The following is a 16,779-nucleotide window of genomic DNA, read 5'->3' on the forward strand; positions in this document are numbered from 1 at the left end:
GTAGACTCCGGTTCCGTCACATGTTCACGAGCGCCGTGACGCACACACGCACACACACACGCGCACACACGCGCACACACACGCACACACACATGCACACACACACGCACGCACACACGCGCACACACGCCAAGCCCCGACCTACTACAACACTCCCGACGACCCCCGGCAACCCCCAGCAACCCCCGGCAAACCCCCGGCAAACCCTCCAACGGACCCCTCGGCGACCCCCCCCCCCCCCCTTGGCGACCCCCCATTCGGGGCGACCCCCCTCCCCCCCGGGGCAACCCCCCTCCTGGTCAAAAACTAAAAACTCAACGGAGTCACCACCGCCGCCGCCGCCCTCGTTAGCGACCGAGCGTGCGGCCGTGGGATCGGGAGAGGGGGGGGGGCCGGGTGGGGGGTGGAGGGGGGCCGGGTGGAGGGGGGTGGAGGGGGGGGCAGCGGCCCCCCCCCTAGCAGGCGCAGTTGGAGTCGGCTCGGGGCGGCGTGTCCGTGAGCTGGGTGCTCTTCTTGCCGCTGGCGAGCGCCGGGTCGCTGTCCAGGCTCTCGGCCATCTTCTCGCAGATGACGTCCACCAGGCGCTCGAACGTCTGCCGCACGTTGATGTTGTCCTTGGAGCTCGTCTCGAAGAACTCGAAGCCTGCGGGGGTGGGGAGGGGGGGGGGTGGGGAGGGGGGGGGGTGGGTGGGGAGGGGGGGTGGGGAGGGAGGGGTGGGAGGGAAGGGTGGGAGGGAGGGATGGGAGGGGTGGGAGAGGTGGGAGGGGTGAGACGGGTGGGAGGGGTGGGAGGGAGGGGTGAGATGAGAGGGGTGAGAGGGGTGGGACGGGTGGGAGGGGTGGGAGGGGTGGGAGGGGTGGGAGGGATGGGAGGGAGGGGTGGTAGGGGTGGGGTGAGAGGGATGGGAGGGAGGGGTGGTAGGGGTGGGATGGGAGGGATGGGAGGGATTGGGAGGTCAAGAAAAAAACGCAGAGGTGAAGATTTCGGCGTTTGTGATGGCGCCGGCTTTCGGGGACGCGGTGAGGGGTCACCTGGTGATGACGCTCCACGGTTGGCAGTGACAACAGTGGTGGTGGTGGTCGCTGTGGTTGGTGATAGTGATGATGAACGTGATGATGATGATGATGGTGGTGGTGTTGATGATGATAGAGATGATGGTGGTGGCGAGGACAAAGATGATGATGATAGTGGTAATGATGGTGGTGGCGGTGGTTGTGGTGCCGGCGGCGGTGGCGATAACAATAGTGACGATGATAACAGTGGTGGTGGTGGTGGTGACATGGGGTCACATCGACCGTAATGACGATAACATCGGGTGGTTGATCACAGATGCGACGATGATGACGACGACGACGATGAAGATGTGAAGGCCGTGAGAACCTGAGACACAGCCGCCAGCTGAGGCAGTGCAACATGGGGCACGGTCTACCCATAATGCAGTGCGTCTCACAGGCGAGGGGGGGCACAGCCTACCCATGATGCAGTGCGTCTCCCAGGCGGGGGGGGGGGGGGCACAGCCTACCCATGATGCAGTGCGTTTCACAGGCGGTGGGGGGGCACAGCCTACCCACAATGCAGTGCGTCTCACAGGCAGGTGGGGGGGGCACAGCCTACCCATGATGCAGTGCATCTCATAGGCGGGGGGGGGGGGCACAGCCTACCCATGATGCAGTGCGTCTCCCAGGCGGGGGGGGGGGCACAGCCTACCCACAATGCAGTGCGTCTCACAGGCGGTGGGGGGGGCACAGCCTACCCACAATGCAGTGCGTCTCACAAGCGGTGGGGGGGGGGCACAGCCTACCCATGATACAGTGCGTCTCACAGGCAAAAGGGGGGCACAGCCTACCCATGATGCAGTGCGTCTCCCAGGCGGTGGGGGGGGGCACAGCCTACCCACGATGCAGTGCGTCTCACAGGCGGTGGGGGGGAGGGGGCGGCACGGTCTCCCCACAATGCAGTGCGTCTCGAATTCGGTGCCCCAGTGGATAAAAATGTGGTGTAAACAAAGAGCTACGTGGGGGGATGGGAGGGTGGGGGGGGGGGGGGTGCAAGGGGGGGGTAGGGGGTAGACACGTACCCAGCTGGTCGCCCAGCTGCTTGCCGCGCTGCGTGGCGACGACGCGCTCGTCCTCCAGGTCGCACTTGTTGCCCACGAGGATGACCTGGGCGTTGTCCCACGAGTACGTCTTGATCTGCGTCGCCCTGCGAGTCGCGCGCGTGCACGCGGCGTGCAAGCGGCGTGCAAGCGGCGTGCAAGCGGCGTGCAAGCGGCGTGCAAGCGGCGTGCACGCGGCGCGCACGCGGCGCGCACGCGGCGTGCAAGCGGCGTGCAAGCGGCGTGCAAGCGGCGTGCAAGCGGCGTGCAAGCGGCGTGCACGCGGCGTGCAAGCGGCGTGCAAGCGGCGTGCAAGCGGCGTGCAAGCGGCGTGCAAGCGGCGTGCAAGCGGCGTGCACGCGGCGCGCAAGCGGCGTGCAAGCGGCGTGCAAGCGGCGTGCAAGCGGCGTGCAAGCGGCGTGCAAGCGGCGTGCAAGCGGCATGCAAGCGGCACGCAGCGGCGGTTGGCATCGGCGAGGGCGGCGGTGGTGGCAGAAGCGGCAGAAGCGGCAGTAGAAGCAACAGCAGCAGGAGAAGCAGTAGAAGCAGCAATATAAGCAGCAGCAGAAGCAGCAGTAGTAGAAGCAGCAGCAGCAGAAGCAGCAGTAGAAGCAGCAATATAAGCAGCAGCAGAAGCAACAGAAGCAGCAACAGAAGCAGCAGAATCAGCAGTAGTATCAGCAGTAGTAGCAGCATCAGAAGCAAAAGAATCAGCAATAGCAGCAGAAGCAGCAGCATCAGCAACACAACCATCATCATCATCATAATCAATCGATGTTGTTGTCAGTAATTCCAAAGGATGGTGGCATCAGCGTCGTCGTCGTCGTCCTTGACGCCAGCGCTGCCAACGGAGGGTCAGTGGCACGAGCATCGGTGACGGTGACGGCGGTGGCGACGTGAAAGCTCAGGGTCGTGGTGGTGGTGGTGGTGGCCGCGGCGGTGACGGCAGTGGTGATGACGGCAAAGGTCGCAAACGGGTTTTGATTCCTTACCAGTACCCGTACCCGGCCGCACCAGGGTCGCAAATGGGTACCCGTACACGTTCCCTACCCGTACCCTACCCTACCCATACCCTACCCGTACCCTACCCGTACCCTACCCGTACCCTACCCGAAATGAGTTACAAACGGTTACTCACCAGTGACTCACGGCCTACCCATACCCGGCCGCACCAGGGTCGCAAACGGGTACCCGTACCCGTACCCAGCCGGGTACGGGTAGCCGGGTATCGGGTAGGGTACGGGTATCGGGTACCCGGTTGCGACCTCTGGATGACGGTGATGATGATGACGCCGCCGGTGCCGATGTGAATGGTGACGTTAACCCACACGGTGGTATGAAGATGCTGCTGCTGCTGATGATGGTGATGATGCTGCTGCTGATAATGGCGGGGATGATGATGGCGGTGACGACGGTGACGATGCCGATGATAGCGACGTTACAGCTCGTGGTGGATTGGTGGTGCCGAAGCTCGTGACTTTAACGACGGTGGTGATGGGTTTTGTGGCGGCGATGTTCACGGCGCTGGCGATGACGGTGCCATTGATGGTCGTGCTGACGGTGACGGTGTTGATGGTGGTGACGGTGGTGACGGTGGTAGGGGGGGTGGCCTCACCAGTCGTGCACGGCGTTGAACGAGTCCTCGTTGGTGATGTCGTACATGAGCAGGAAGCCCATGGCTCCGCGGTAGTACGCCGTGGTGATGGTGCGGTAGCGCTCCTGCCCGGCGGTGTCCTGCTCGCACCCATCGGCACATCACCGACGCACCATCATCACCGCCGCCACCGCCATCGCGATTGCCATCACCACCACTGCCACCAGCGCACCATCACCGTTGACACCACCACGGCACCATCGCTACCGCCGCCACGATACCATCGCCACCAAACCGTCACCATCACCACCGCCACCACCACGGCACCATCGCCACCACACCATCATCACCACCACCACCACCACCACGGCACCATCACCACCACACCGTCATCACCACCACCACCACCACCACGGCACCATCACCACCACACCGTCACTCTATCCCACCATCACATCACCATCCCCCACCACCACCACACCACCATACCACCACTGCCATTGAACCACAACCACCACCGTCATTCTACCTTCCAAAATCACACCATCCCCTCTCTCCCCCACGCATCTCCCTACCCCTCCCTCCTGGCCCCTCCCCCTCTCCCTCCTGGCCCCTCCCCCTCTCCCTCCTGGCCCCCCCCCTCCCCCTCCCTCCCCCCCCCCCCCCGCCACTCACCCAGATCTGCAGCTTGACGCGCTTGTCGTTGCGGTAGACGGTCTTCACCTTGAAGTCGATGCCCACGGTGCTGACGAACGCCGAGCTGAACGTGTCGTCCGAGTAGCGGAACAGGAAGGACGTCTTGCCCACGCTGCTGTTGCCGATGATGAGCAGCTTGAACATGTAGTCAAAGTTCTGGTCGGCGGCATCCTTCACGCCCTGGCGGCTCTCCCCTGCTGACGCCATGCTGCGCACGCACGCACACGCACACACGCACGCACGCACACAAAGATAAAGATCCCCCGTATAGCCTTGACAGACTGTAGGGGCAAGTGCTGTTAGCGAGTAGCACCTATGAAGGCCGGAACGGCACACGAGGGGGTGGGTGGCCAGCAACCACGCCCGACCGCCTTTGTCTCCCTAGTGGCGATGTTTACACACCGCACCGGGTACTCATTTGAGGCTGAGTCGACCTAGGGGAGGCCCGGGACCGGTTCAGATAATCGTCACTGGTGTTGGCCGTGAGCGGGAATCGAACTCGTGTCGCCGGGTTCATAGCGTAGCGCGCTAACCGCACACGCGCACACGCACACACACACGCACACACACGCACACGCGCACACGCACACACGCACACAAGTAGCCAATGGTCAGGTATCGTAATCGTCAGCGCTCGGGAAATCGTCGGTGTAGACCGGAGGAGGAGGGAATCCGAAGAGCTGTGAAGCTCTTTCACTTGATGTTTATTTTTGTATATGTTTATATACGGGGACTCCTCCGCTTACGAACATTCGACGCACGAACTTTCACAGCTACGAACGATCCCTGGTCCGTATGTCCGGTTGCCTGTTCGGATCGAGGGTCGTGAGTTCAACCGCCACGCAAAAGATGGCGGCGATGGTATCTTCACCTCAATAATGTGAATAACCAGTTGCATCTACATCTACAGAACGTAAAGAACCAGTTGCATCTACATCTGCAGAACGTGAAGAATCAGTGACATCTACATCTACAGAACGTGAAGAACCAGTGACATCTACATCTACAGAACGTGAAGAACCAGTGGCATCTACATCTGCAGAACGTGAAGAACCAGTGGCATCTACATCTGCAGAACGTGAAGAACCAGTGACATCTACATCTGCAGAACATAAAGAACCAGTGGCATCTACATCTGCAGAACGTGAAGAACCAGTGGCATCTACATCTGCAGAACGTGAAGAACCAGTGGCATCTACATCTGCAGAACGTGAAGAACCAGTGGGATCTACATCTGCAGAACGTGAAGAACCAGTGGGATCTACATCTGCAGAACGTGAAGAACCAGTGTCATCTACATCTGCATAATGTGGAGAACCAGTGGCATCTACATCTGCAGAATGTGGAGAACCAGTGGCATCTATATCTGCATAACGCGAAGAACCAGTGTCATATACATCTGCAGAATGTGAAGAACCAGTGGCATCTACATCTGCAGAATGTGAAGAACCAGTGGCATCTACATCTGCAGAATGTGGAGAACCAGTGGCATCTAAATCTGCATAACGCGAAGAACCAGTGTCATCTACATCTGCAGAGTATGAAGAACCAGTGGCATATACATCTGCAGAACGTGAAGAACCAGTGGCATCTACATCTGCAGAATGTGAAGACCCAGTGGCATCTACGTCTGCAGAACGTGAAGAACCAGTGGCATCTACATCTGCAGAACGTGAAGAACCAGTGGCATCTACATCTGCAGAACGTGAAGAACCAGTGACATCTACATCTGCAGAACGTAAAGAACCATTGGCATATACATCTGCAGAACGTGAAGAACCAGTGGCATCTACATCTGCAGAACCTGAAGAACTAGTGGCATCTATATCTGCAGAACATGAAGAACTAGTGGCATCTACATCTGCAGAACGTGAAGAACCAGTGGCATCTACATCTGCAGAACGTGAAGAACCAGTGGCATCTCCATCTGCAGAACGTGAAGAACCAGTGGAATCTACATCTGCAGAACGTGAAGAACCAGTGGAATCTACATCTGCAGAACGTGAAGAACCAGTGGCATCTACATCTGCAGAACGTGAAGAACCAGTGGCACCTACATCTACAGGAGATTATACAACTTTTAAAGCCATTCCCCGTGTTTAGTGTACATGCCGTTCAACATGTTTAGAATTGACAGGAGTAAAGTTTGGACTTACGAACAAATCCACTTACGAACAGACCTCTTGGAACCTAGCTCGTTTGTAAGTAGAGGAGCGCCTGTATTTGTATTCCTAGTATTAATTTAGGAGAAGCATTATATATATTCATTTTTGCACACCAATGTCCAGTAACAGGGTGCGGGACACGGGGTCAGTGAGTTACAACAGCAAACGATAAAAAAAACGATTTTAGGAGTGTAAAGTACGGGACGGCTAAGCAAGTCACAGAATTTTAAAAAAGTCAAGTATATGTACATGTGCTTAGCCAACCGTGCGGGGGAGAAGGAGGAGGGGGCAAATTGCGTAAGGAAGTAAATAATTCATGCCCATTTTTCGACACCACATTCCAGGCTTGGAGGAAAGGCAGCAAAACAACCACAACAACGCCATCGGAACCTCATTTTCCAGTAAAAAAACAATAATCATATTTTTTACTGGCAAATGAGGTTCCAATGGCGTAAATGCTTACCCCGAGCTCTCATACTCTATCTTAATTTTAGAACTTTCGTGACTGCAGTAAATGATTATTTGGTTCTTTCGGTTAAGTCACGTCTAAAGATAAAATAATAAATTAAATTAAATAATAGCATACGACGTTTCGATTGCAACACAAGCAATCATCATCAGGTATAATGAAATAGCGACATAAAATCTAACCAGAAAACTATAGACAGACATTAGCAGACAGATATCACCAAGATACATAGAGGGAGCAACACAGGAACCAGAGAGGGGTGATCATCTCTGTGGGGTGGCCTTAAATAGACAGAGGGGGGAGGAGGCAGAGAGAGGGAGGGGGTTAGAGAAAACATTTGCATATCAATGAGTGGTCCAAAAACAAGGTTCTGCAAGTGCGATGACACGGCAAGCAAGTCTGAAAATCAGAAGGACAAACTAAAATTCAATAACCTAGCAAAATATCGAAATGTAATGTAATACAACACACTCTCATACTCTGATGGTGCATTGTCTTTGAGTTGTGCGCCTTTTAGCGTCATCTGGTCCAACACCATGTGAGACTAGGCTCTAAGGAAAGCTGTCTCGGGTGTGGACCAATCAACTTCAAGGACAGTGCATACATTATCAGAGTTATGTTTTTTGTTTGCATTATGACTGCAGGTATTGTGGTCTATGCAAACATGACTCCTTGTAAAAAAGGTGTCAGTTTTGTTGCCAGATAGAAGGGTAAAAAAACAACCACAACAACAAGTCCCGGACCTCGCCAGGAGAACAACACAATAAAACTGCACGTTCACATCGAGAGACAGACGGACACAGAATGAGAGAGAGAGAGACGCAGGGGAACGCGCCGCCGATTTTCACGTCAAATCTTAATTTTTTTAAAATAAATCAGAAAAAAAAAAAAACATTTCGGACGGCCCCGGAAGAATTGTGTTCGTCGTTGGATCGATGGGACATAACGCGGGCGGAGGGGAGGGGGGGTGGTCAGGGGGGTGGTGGGGGGGTGGTGGGGGGGTGGTGGGGGGGTGGTGGGGGGGTGGTGGGGGGGTGGTGGGTCACTGGTCGCTGGTCGTGACGCCGTACCCGCCAGCCCTTCTCGCCGAGACCGCCGGTCGCTCTTCAATAAAAACGCCGTGGCTAGGAGATGTTGACTCCATCGCCTGGTACGCGTGAGGTCTCGTGGGTTCGATCCCAACCCTGAAAATGCCTGCTGCTGTATATTTAGAGTTTGTGGTGTTTCTCTCTCACCACCATCAACATCACAGTTGCGAGATGTTAACTCCCTCGCCTGGTATGCAGGAGGTGTCGTGGGTTGGATCCCAACCCTGACGATGCCTGCTGTTGTATATTTAGAGTTTGTGGTGTTTCTCTCATCATCATCATCATCAACATCACAGTTGCGAGATGTTAACTCACCTGAAGACGGCTGCTTGCGTTGTAGCCGAAACGTCGTGATAATTATTTTATTATGTTTTATTTTTATTATTTTATTACTTCCCTTCTACGTGACTTTACCGAAAGAACCAAGAAGATGAATCCCTGCAGTCACGAAAACTTTAAATCGAAACATGATCCCTTGCATAAAGGTGTCAGTTTTTGTATCAGTTAAAAGGGTAAAAACCTACTACTATAAGTTTAGTTCATAGTTTTGGCAAACGACAAGCAACTGCATTAGCACGAATTTAAATACAGTTCGCAGCCTGCATAGTAGAGGTTATGGATGATATTGGTCGCAAAAGCCTACGTGTTAAACCGACTTGGCAGGCTGGTCAGGGACCTGGTCACGAAGATGCCCCAAGAGAGTGTTCATGACCCGTTCTCTGAACAGCGGCGCGGAACAGCGGAGCTGACCAGGGTTCTGAAACTCTCCCGTGTGTACGCGTGCAAGGGGCGCGAGAGCCCTCGCTTAAAACGCGTGGCGGTGTTCACACGATACACAACGCGTTCTCTCTGGAACGCGGTTCTTCCATTAGGGAACGCTTTTGGCGCCATGTGGAACGCACGCACGCCGTTACAACGCGTTAGAACGCACCGTTAGAAACGTGGATCGCGCGTACCGTTAGAAACGTGGTTTCTGAGCAGTCGACGGGAAACTAATTTCTAGAGCGTCACGGCTGCGAGCGGTACGATACGGCGATACGGCAGCAGCAGCAGCAGCGGCAGCAGCAGCAGCAGCGGCAGCAGCAGCGTAACCCTCGGTTACTTGTGCCGCCATCTCGCCGCGTGTGGCAGTGCGCCGTATCTCGCCCGAACGTCATCGCGCGCTTGCATTAAGCTGCGGTGGGGAAACGTTTTCGCAAGACGCGGGCGGCACTTTTCAGCAACGCGTCTGCCGCTGCTGCTGCTGCTAGCGCGTCAAAACGAGGACTAGCTGGACGCGTAAATACGGCGGAGCGGCGGTGCGATGGTCGAACGCGCTGCGCGACACACACGCACACACACACGCACACACGCACGCACACATGCACGCACACACGCACGCACGCGCACACGCACACACGCACGCACACACACGCACGCACACGCACACACCCACGCACACACACGCGGCGGCGTTAACACCGGGGGGCACGATGAGAACGACAGCAGCGACGTTAAAACGATGAGGACAAAGACGACGTGGGGCGGATTCGGACAATACGGCAATCATCGAGACAAAACTGGCAGTGGTGATTACAGCCATGACGACCATTACCAAACCATCCCTTCTCTGTGGCCCCCGCTTCCTATCCAACTGCGCACACGTTGGGGTACTTACGCCACACCAGAGGTCGCAACCGGGTACCCGATACCCGTACCCTACCTGATACCCGGCTACCCGTACCCAGCTGCGACCCTGGTGCGGCCGGGTACGGGTAGGCCGTGAGTCACTGGTGAGTCACCGTTTGTCACTCATTTCCCAACGTCTTGTCTCTTCTCACAATTCAAGTTCCTAGAATCAACCCACCCGCGCCTGCAATGTGGCTTCATCCCAGAGGTCGCAATTGGGTACCCGATACCCGTACCCTACTCGTACCCGGCCAGGCACCCGGCCGGGTACGGGTAGGGTACGGGTACCCGTTTGCGACCCTGGTGCGGCTGGGTACGGGTAGGGAATCAAAACCCGTTTGCGACCTCTGCGCCACACTCTGCTAATACAAAAGATAAAGATCCCCCGAACGGCCTTCACAGACTGTTGGGGCAAGTGCTGTTAGCGAGTAGCACCGATGAAGGCCCGGCATGGCACACGAGGGGGTGGGTGGCCAGCACCACGCAAGGCCGCCTTTGCTTATACATTACAGTGACACACATCACACCCCACACACAGAGTACTCACTGCATGGGTAGCGTGATACACACCACGTGGTGAGATGCGATACACATACAACCCCCCTCCAACCCCCCCCCCCCCCCCCCCCCCGTACAGCCTTAACAGAATGCTGGGGCAAGTGCTGTCAGCGCTCGCTTACGAATCAGAAATATATCCATTGATGCTGGAAGAATCCGATGAGCTATGAAGCTTCACGCTTATCCAGTAGGGGTGGGTCAGAACGTTAGGACTCCAAACAATACAAGGGAAAAAACCACGATAGGAACGCAAAGAATCGTCAAAGTAAACAAATCACTTACACACGTAGAGATATACTAATATAAAACACCTGGCCAGACACGGCAGCATAGTGCGAAAAAGATTTTAAAAAGGCAAAGATCCCCCGTATAGCCTGTAACAGACTGTAGGGGCAAGTGCTGTTACCGAGTAGCACCTATGAAGGTCGGAACGGTACACGAGGGGGTGGGTGGCCAGCACCACGCCCGACCGCCTTTGTCTCCCCAGTGGCGATGTTTACACACCGCACCATGTACTCATTTGAGGCTGAGTCGACCTAGGGGAGGCCCGGGAACGGTTCAGATAATCGTCACCGGTGTTGGTAGTGAGCGGGAATCGAACCCGTGTCGCCGGGTTCGTAGCGCAGCGTCGCGCTAACCGCTACACCACCGCTCCCCACAGAAGGATACAAAGATAAAGATTCCCCGTATAGCCTTGACAGACTGTAGGGGCAAGTGCTGTTAGCGAGTAGCACCTATGAAGGTCGGAACGGTACACGAGGGGGTGGGTGGCCAGCACCACGCCCGACCGCCTTTGTCTCCCCGGCGGCGATGTTTACACACCGCACCAGGTACTCATTTGAGGCTGAGTCGACCTAGGGGAGGCCCGGGACCGGTTCAGATAATCGTCACTGTTGGTGTTGGCAGTGAGCGGGAATCGAACCCGTGTCGCCGGGTTCGTAGCGCAGCGTCGCGCTAACCGCTGCACCACCGCTCCCCACACAGACACACACACACGCACACGCGCTCACGCACACACCCCAGGGCGCGTGTGTGTACGCGTGCGTAATGGAGTACACCACCCTGCATTATTGATGGTGCTCGCTCTCCGATACAAAGACTCCGCCGTTTACCCAATCCCCGATCCCATTACCAAGCGCACAAAGACAAAGATCCCCCGTATAGCCTTAACAGACTGTGGGGTGGGGGGAGGGGGGCAAGTGCTGTTAGCGAGTAGCACCTATGAAGGCCAGCACGGCACACGAGGGAGTGTGGGTGGCCAGCACCAAGCAGTGTTTACGTAGCGCACCAGATGCTCATTTGAGGCCGAGTCGACCTAGAGGAGGCCCAGGACCTGTTCGGATAACTGTCACCCGTGTTGGCCTTGAGCGAGGCTACAACCATCATCAGCAGCAGCAGCACCATCCAACCATCAGCAGCAGCAGCAACATCCAATACCAATACCACCCCATTCGCCACTAAGTGGCGGTGACGTCACCACGGCGCCTGTGCCAGGCCAGGTGCACTTTGAGGCCACGTGAAGTGTCGAAGGCTCGCTGACAGGAGGTCACGGGGCAGACCCAGGTGCCGTGGGTTGGCTGACCGAGATGACTGGTAGATGTACCACCAGCTGTACCAGGCTAGGTGCAGGTCTCGGGACAGACCCAGGAGCCGTAGGTTGGCTGACTGAGATGACCGGTAGATGCACCACCGGCTGTACCAGGCTAGGTGCAGGAGGTCTCGGGACAGACCCAGGTGCCATGGGTTGGCTGACTGAGATGACCGGTAGATGCACCACCAGCTGTACCAGGCTAGGTGCAGGTCTCGGGACAGACCCAGGTGCCGTGGGCTGGCTGACTGAGATGACCGGTAGATGCACCACCAGCTGTACCAGGCTAGGTGCAGGAGGTCTCGGGACAGACCCAGGTGCCATGGGTTGGCTGACTGAGATGACCGGTAGATGCGCCACCAGCTGTACCAGGCTAGGTGCAGGAGGTCTCGGGACAGACCCAGGTGCCATGGGTTGGCTGACTGAGATGACCGGTAGATGCACCACTAGCTGTACCAGGCTAGGTGCAGGAGGTCTCGGGACAGACCCAGGTGTCGTGGGTTGGCTGACCGAGATGACCGGTAGATGTACAAGCTGTACCAGGCTAGGTGCAGGAGGTCTCGGGACAGACCCAGGTGCCATGGGTTGGCTGACTGAGATGACTGGTAGATGCACCACTAGCTGTACCAGGCTAGGTGCAGGAGGTCTCGGGACAGACCCAGGTGCCGTGGGTTGGCTGACCGAGATGACCGGTAGATGTACAAGCTGTACCAGGCTAGGTGCAGGAGGTCTCGGGACAGACCCAGGTGTCGTGGGGTGGCTGACCGAGATGACCGGTAGATGCACCACCAGCTGTACCAGGCTAGGTGCAGGAGGTCTCGGGACAGACCCAGGTGCCATGGGTTGGCTGACCGAGATGACCGGTAGATGTACAAGCTGTACCAGGCTAGGTGCAGGAGGTCTCGGGACAGACCCAGGTGCCGTGGGTTGGCTGTCTGAGATGACCGGTAGATGCACCACCAGCTGTACCAGGCTAGGTGCAGGAGGTCTCGGGACAGACCCAGGTGCCGTGGGTTGGCTGTCTGAGATGACTGGTAGATGCACCACTAGCTGTACCAGGCTAGGTGCAGGAGGTCTCGGGACAGACCCAGGTGCCGTGGGTTGGCTGACCGAGATGACCGGTAGATGTACAAGCTGTACCAGGCTAGGTGCAGGAGGTCTCGGGACAGACCCAGGTGTCGTGGGGTGGCTGACCGAGATGACCGGTAGATGCACCACCAGCTGTACCAGGCTAGGTGCAGGAGGTCTCGGGACAGACCCAGGTGCCATGGGTTGGCTGACCGAGATGACCGGTAGATGTACAAGCTGTACCAGGCTAGGTGCAGGAGGTCTCGGGACAGACCCAGGTGTCGTGGGGTGGCTGACCGAGATGACCGGTAGATGCACCACCAGCTGTACCAGGCTAGGTGCATGTCTCAGGACAGACCCAGGTGCCATGGGTTGGCTGACTGAGATGACCGGTAGATGCGCCACAAGCTGTACCAGGCTAGGTGCAGGAGGTCTCGGGACAGACCCAGGTGCCATGGGTTGGCTGACTGAGATGACCGGTAGATGCGCCACAAGCTGTACCAGGCTAGGTGCAGGAGGTCTCGGGACAGACCCAGGTGCCATGGGTTGGCTGACTGAGATGACCGGTAGATGCACCACCAGCTGTACCAGGCTAGGTGCCATGGGTTGGCTGACTGAGATGACCGGTAGATGCACCACCACCCTACTGTGGCACCACCACCAAGAGCAGCTGTCAATCATTTGTCCATCAGCTACATGGGCTTTACTCAGCAGGAAATAAACTTCTGATTCTGAATAGTCCATTGACGTGCGATTATAAAACTATAACAAAAGCAGCGCTTGCCAACCTTGTGTGTGCTACTGCACCCACCTTGTTGACTTATTCTTTATCCAACAGAGTAGTAACCCCCCCTTGCCATGACCCCCCCCCGACATGTCTCCGAGAAATCAACGCACGAATAGAATGAACATCTTCTTGGTTCTTTCGGTAAAGTCACGTAGAAGGGAAGTAATAAAATAATAAATTCTCGCGACGTTTCGGCCACAACGCAAGCAGCCGTCCTCAGGTGAAGCCTAAAGTTTTGTGGAATCCCATCCCGTAGTGGCGGTTAAATTTCGATCTAAAGCTTCGCGACTGCAGGGAAAGATACTAAGAGGATTCGTCTTCTTGGGTCTTTCGGTAAAGTCACGTAGAAGGGAAGTAATAAAATAATAAATTATAATAAACGTCGAAAAGAATGATCATCGGTAACGTTACGCACATGCAGCACAAGGGATGCGACAGCCGAAGGGCACGTCAAATCAATCGCATCACGTAGCCCCCCCCACCCCCCCTGGGACATTGCCATGTACCCCCAGGGGGTTCGCGTACCCCTCGGTTGAGAACCACTGGGCTCGAGAGACAAAGGCCCAGACAGAGACCCAGAGAGACGCCTTTATGTGGCCATATTGACGAAATGTAGCTGCAACGTTGCTCGTAAAAGGCAGCTTTCATGGCTTTATTTTGGTGATTTCGAAAAGTCTATTGGTTTAGCCATGTTTGTTTGTTGTAGTACAGAGTTAGACTGATGGCCTTAATCTAAGTTGTCTTATGGTTGTTGTTGTTTGACTTGCATCCCACTGGGATTTTTGCACACAGCGTTGGTGTACGGTGTTTTTTCTGCAATATTTTGCCGTCTTTTCTTGGATTTTCTGTTTGCACTTAGTCACAGAGTCACTTTAAGATGTTTTTTGTTCATGTTTTAGTTTTTTGTTTGTTGCGGTTGCACCCGATTCAAGAGCCGAATGGCTCACAGGGCTATACCTAATACATGAACTTGAAGCATGAATTGTCAAATAACAGCTTCAGGCTCCTCTCTGCCGGTTGAGGATTCTCTGAGACTCGGTAATTCCTCTCACGATGGACTTGGCTAATAACACTGGTCAACACACTTTTTCTGGCATAAGATATTCCAACGGTTTTACGGTATAGTGGAAGGTTTTTACCCTTTTAACTGATACAAAAACTGACAAAAAGAAACAACTCTGATGATGATAATGATATGCACTGTCCTTGAAGTTGATTGGTCCACACCCGAGACAGCTTTTCTTAGAGCCTAGTCTCCATTGGTGTGGGAACAGGTGACGCCAAAAGGAGTACAACTCAAAGACAGCGCACTATCAGAGTATTGAGAGCTCGGGGTAAGCATTTGTAAATCATTATCATTATCAGAGTTGTTTCTTTTTGTTTGTATTTTGACTGCTTGTGTTGTGGTTATTGCAAACATGATGCCTTGTATAAAGGTGTCAGTTTTTGCATCAGTTGAAAGGGTAAAAACCTATTACTATATTTTGCCACTGGTAAAGGAGATGTCTCATAATGGTTTTAAGGTAATTTTGGGGTGCTGATTCCAAATCAGTTTTTGTCTATCACATGAGGTTTTTGAGATATCAAATATTGCATTTTCAATCAAAACTGCAGAAGAAAAATATTAAATAAATGTGGATATCTACATAAAATGATATTATAAACACACTATCCTAAAAATACAGCACCATATTTTAACACTAAAGCAGTCACTGACTCGCAACAACTTGCAATCGTAAGTGACGGAGTTAATTTCGGGTAAAATCAATGAAAATGGGGTATGCCAATAGCATAAAAATGAGATGTGATAGAGCAAATCTGAGATCAGATTTGGAATCAGCACCCTGAAATTAGTCTAAAACAGCTGCAAAAGTCCAAGCCAGAAAAACATGTTTTTAAATCCTTTATATTAAGTTCACTTGCTTGCTTGCTTGCTTACGACCGTGCAAATCTTTCGGTCGTTTTTTAACCCACTTCCCGTGATCCAATCGAGCTGACATTTTGCACACAGACTCGTTGTGCGTGACAATTTATTTTCGTGAAATTTTTTTTCCAAAATTTTCCACTTTTTAGGAAAATTCTTTTTCATATTTAATTTAAAATACCAATGTGATCAAAATGAAACTCTTACTCAAGAAAAACAGAAATGAATAATAAAATAAAACCGATGCCACGCATATAAAGAATTTATAGTGAAAAACTTTGTTTTTACGGGTTAATTTTTTTTGTTGTTGACCAGTGTAATAGGCCACGTGCCACCTACTCCGCTCTACCACCAGCGGTGAGAAAAGTGGCCGATTCAGCGTCCCAAAGTAGACGGTAAACAACCACAGTTGCGGCCTTTGTGTGTGTACCTGTGCATCGGCCTTCATAGGTGCTCGCTAACAGCACTTGTCCCTACAGGCTGTTAAGGCTACACGGGGGATCTTGCCTTCATAGGTGCTCGCTAACAGCACTTGTCCCTACAGTCTGTTAAGGCTACACGGGGGATCTTGCCTTCATAGGTGCTCGCTAACAGCACTTGTCCCTACAGGCTGTTAAGGCTACACGGGGGATCCTGCCTTCATAGGTGCTCGCTAACAGCACTTGTCCCTACAGGCTGTTAAGGCTACACGGGGGATCCTGCCTTCATAGGTGCTCGCTAACAGCACTTGTCCCTACAGTCTGTTAAGGCTATACGAGGGATCTTGCCTTCATAGGTGCTCGCTAACAGCACTTGTCCCTACAGTCTGTTAAGGCTACACGGGGGATCTTTGTACCTGTGCATGCAGAGAAAGGCAAAGATCCCCCGTGTAGCCTGCAACAGACTGTTGGGGCAAGTGCTGTTAGCGAGCACCTATGAAGGCCGGCACGGCACGCGAGGGGGTAGGTGGCCAGCACTACACCCGGCCGCCTTTGTCTCCCCCGGTGGCGATGTTTACTACGCACGGCACCAGGACCTCATTTGAGGCCGAGTCGACCTAGGGGAGACCCAGGACCGGTTCAAATATTCGTCACCGGTG

General features: G+C 54.4%; 1 protein-coding gene across 3 annotated transcripts in view; it reads right to left on the reverse strand.

Annotated features, from left to right (window-relative positions):
* Window positions 1-410: 410 nt before the first annotated feature.
* Window positions 411-16,779, reverse strand: part of LOC133359196 (ras-related protein Rab-3C-like) — a 45,053-nt gene continuing 28,684 nt past the window's right edge. The window contains exons 2-5 of one of the 3 annotated variants that reach the window (XM_061577620.1): window positions 4,366-4,594; window positions 3,712-3,830; window positions 2,079-2,203; window positions 411-643 (exon numbers count right to left, since the gene is read on the reverse strand). In XM_061577620.1, the coding sequence (XP_061433604.1) occupies window positions 456-643; window positions 2,079-2,203; window positions 3,712-3,830; window positions 4,366-4,594 (661 nt within the window). In that variant the 3' untranslated portion in view covers window positions 411-455. The remainder of the gene's footprint in view (window positions 644-2,078; window positions 2,204-3,711; window positions 3,831-4,365; window positions 4,595-16,779) is intronic. The other 2 variants (XM_061577622.1, XM_061577621.1) reach the window with 2 other exon arrangements.

This window comes from Lethenteron reissneri, chromosome 64 (genome assembly GCF_015708825.2).
Source record: "Lethenteron reissneri isolate LAM-NWPU_2019-01 chromosome 64, ASM1570882v1, whole genome shotgun sequence".
In the NCBI taxonomy this organism is placed as follows: domain Eukaryota; kingdom Metazoa; phylum Chordata; class Hyperoartia; order Petromyzontiformes; family Petromyzontidae; genus Lethenteron; species Lethenteron reissneri.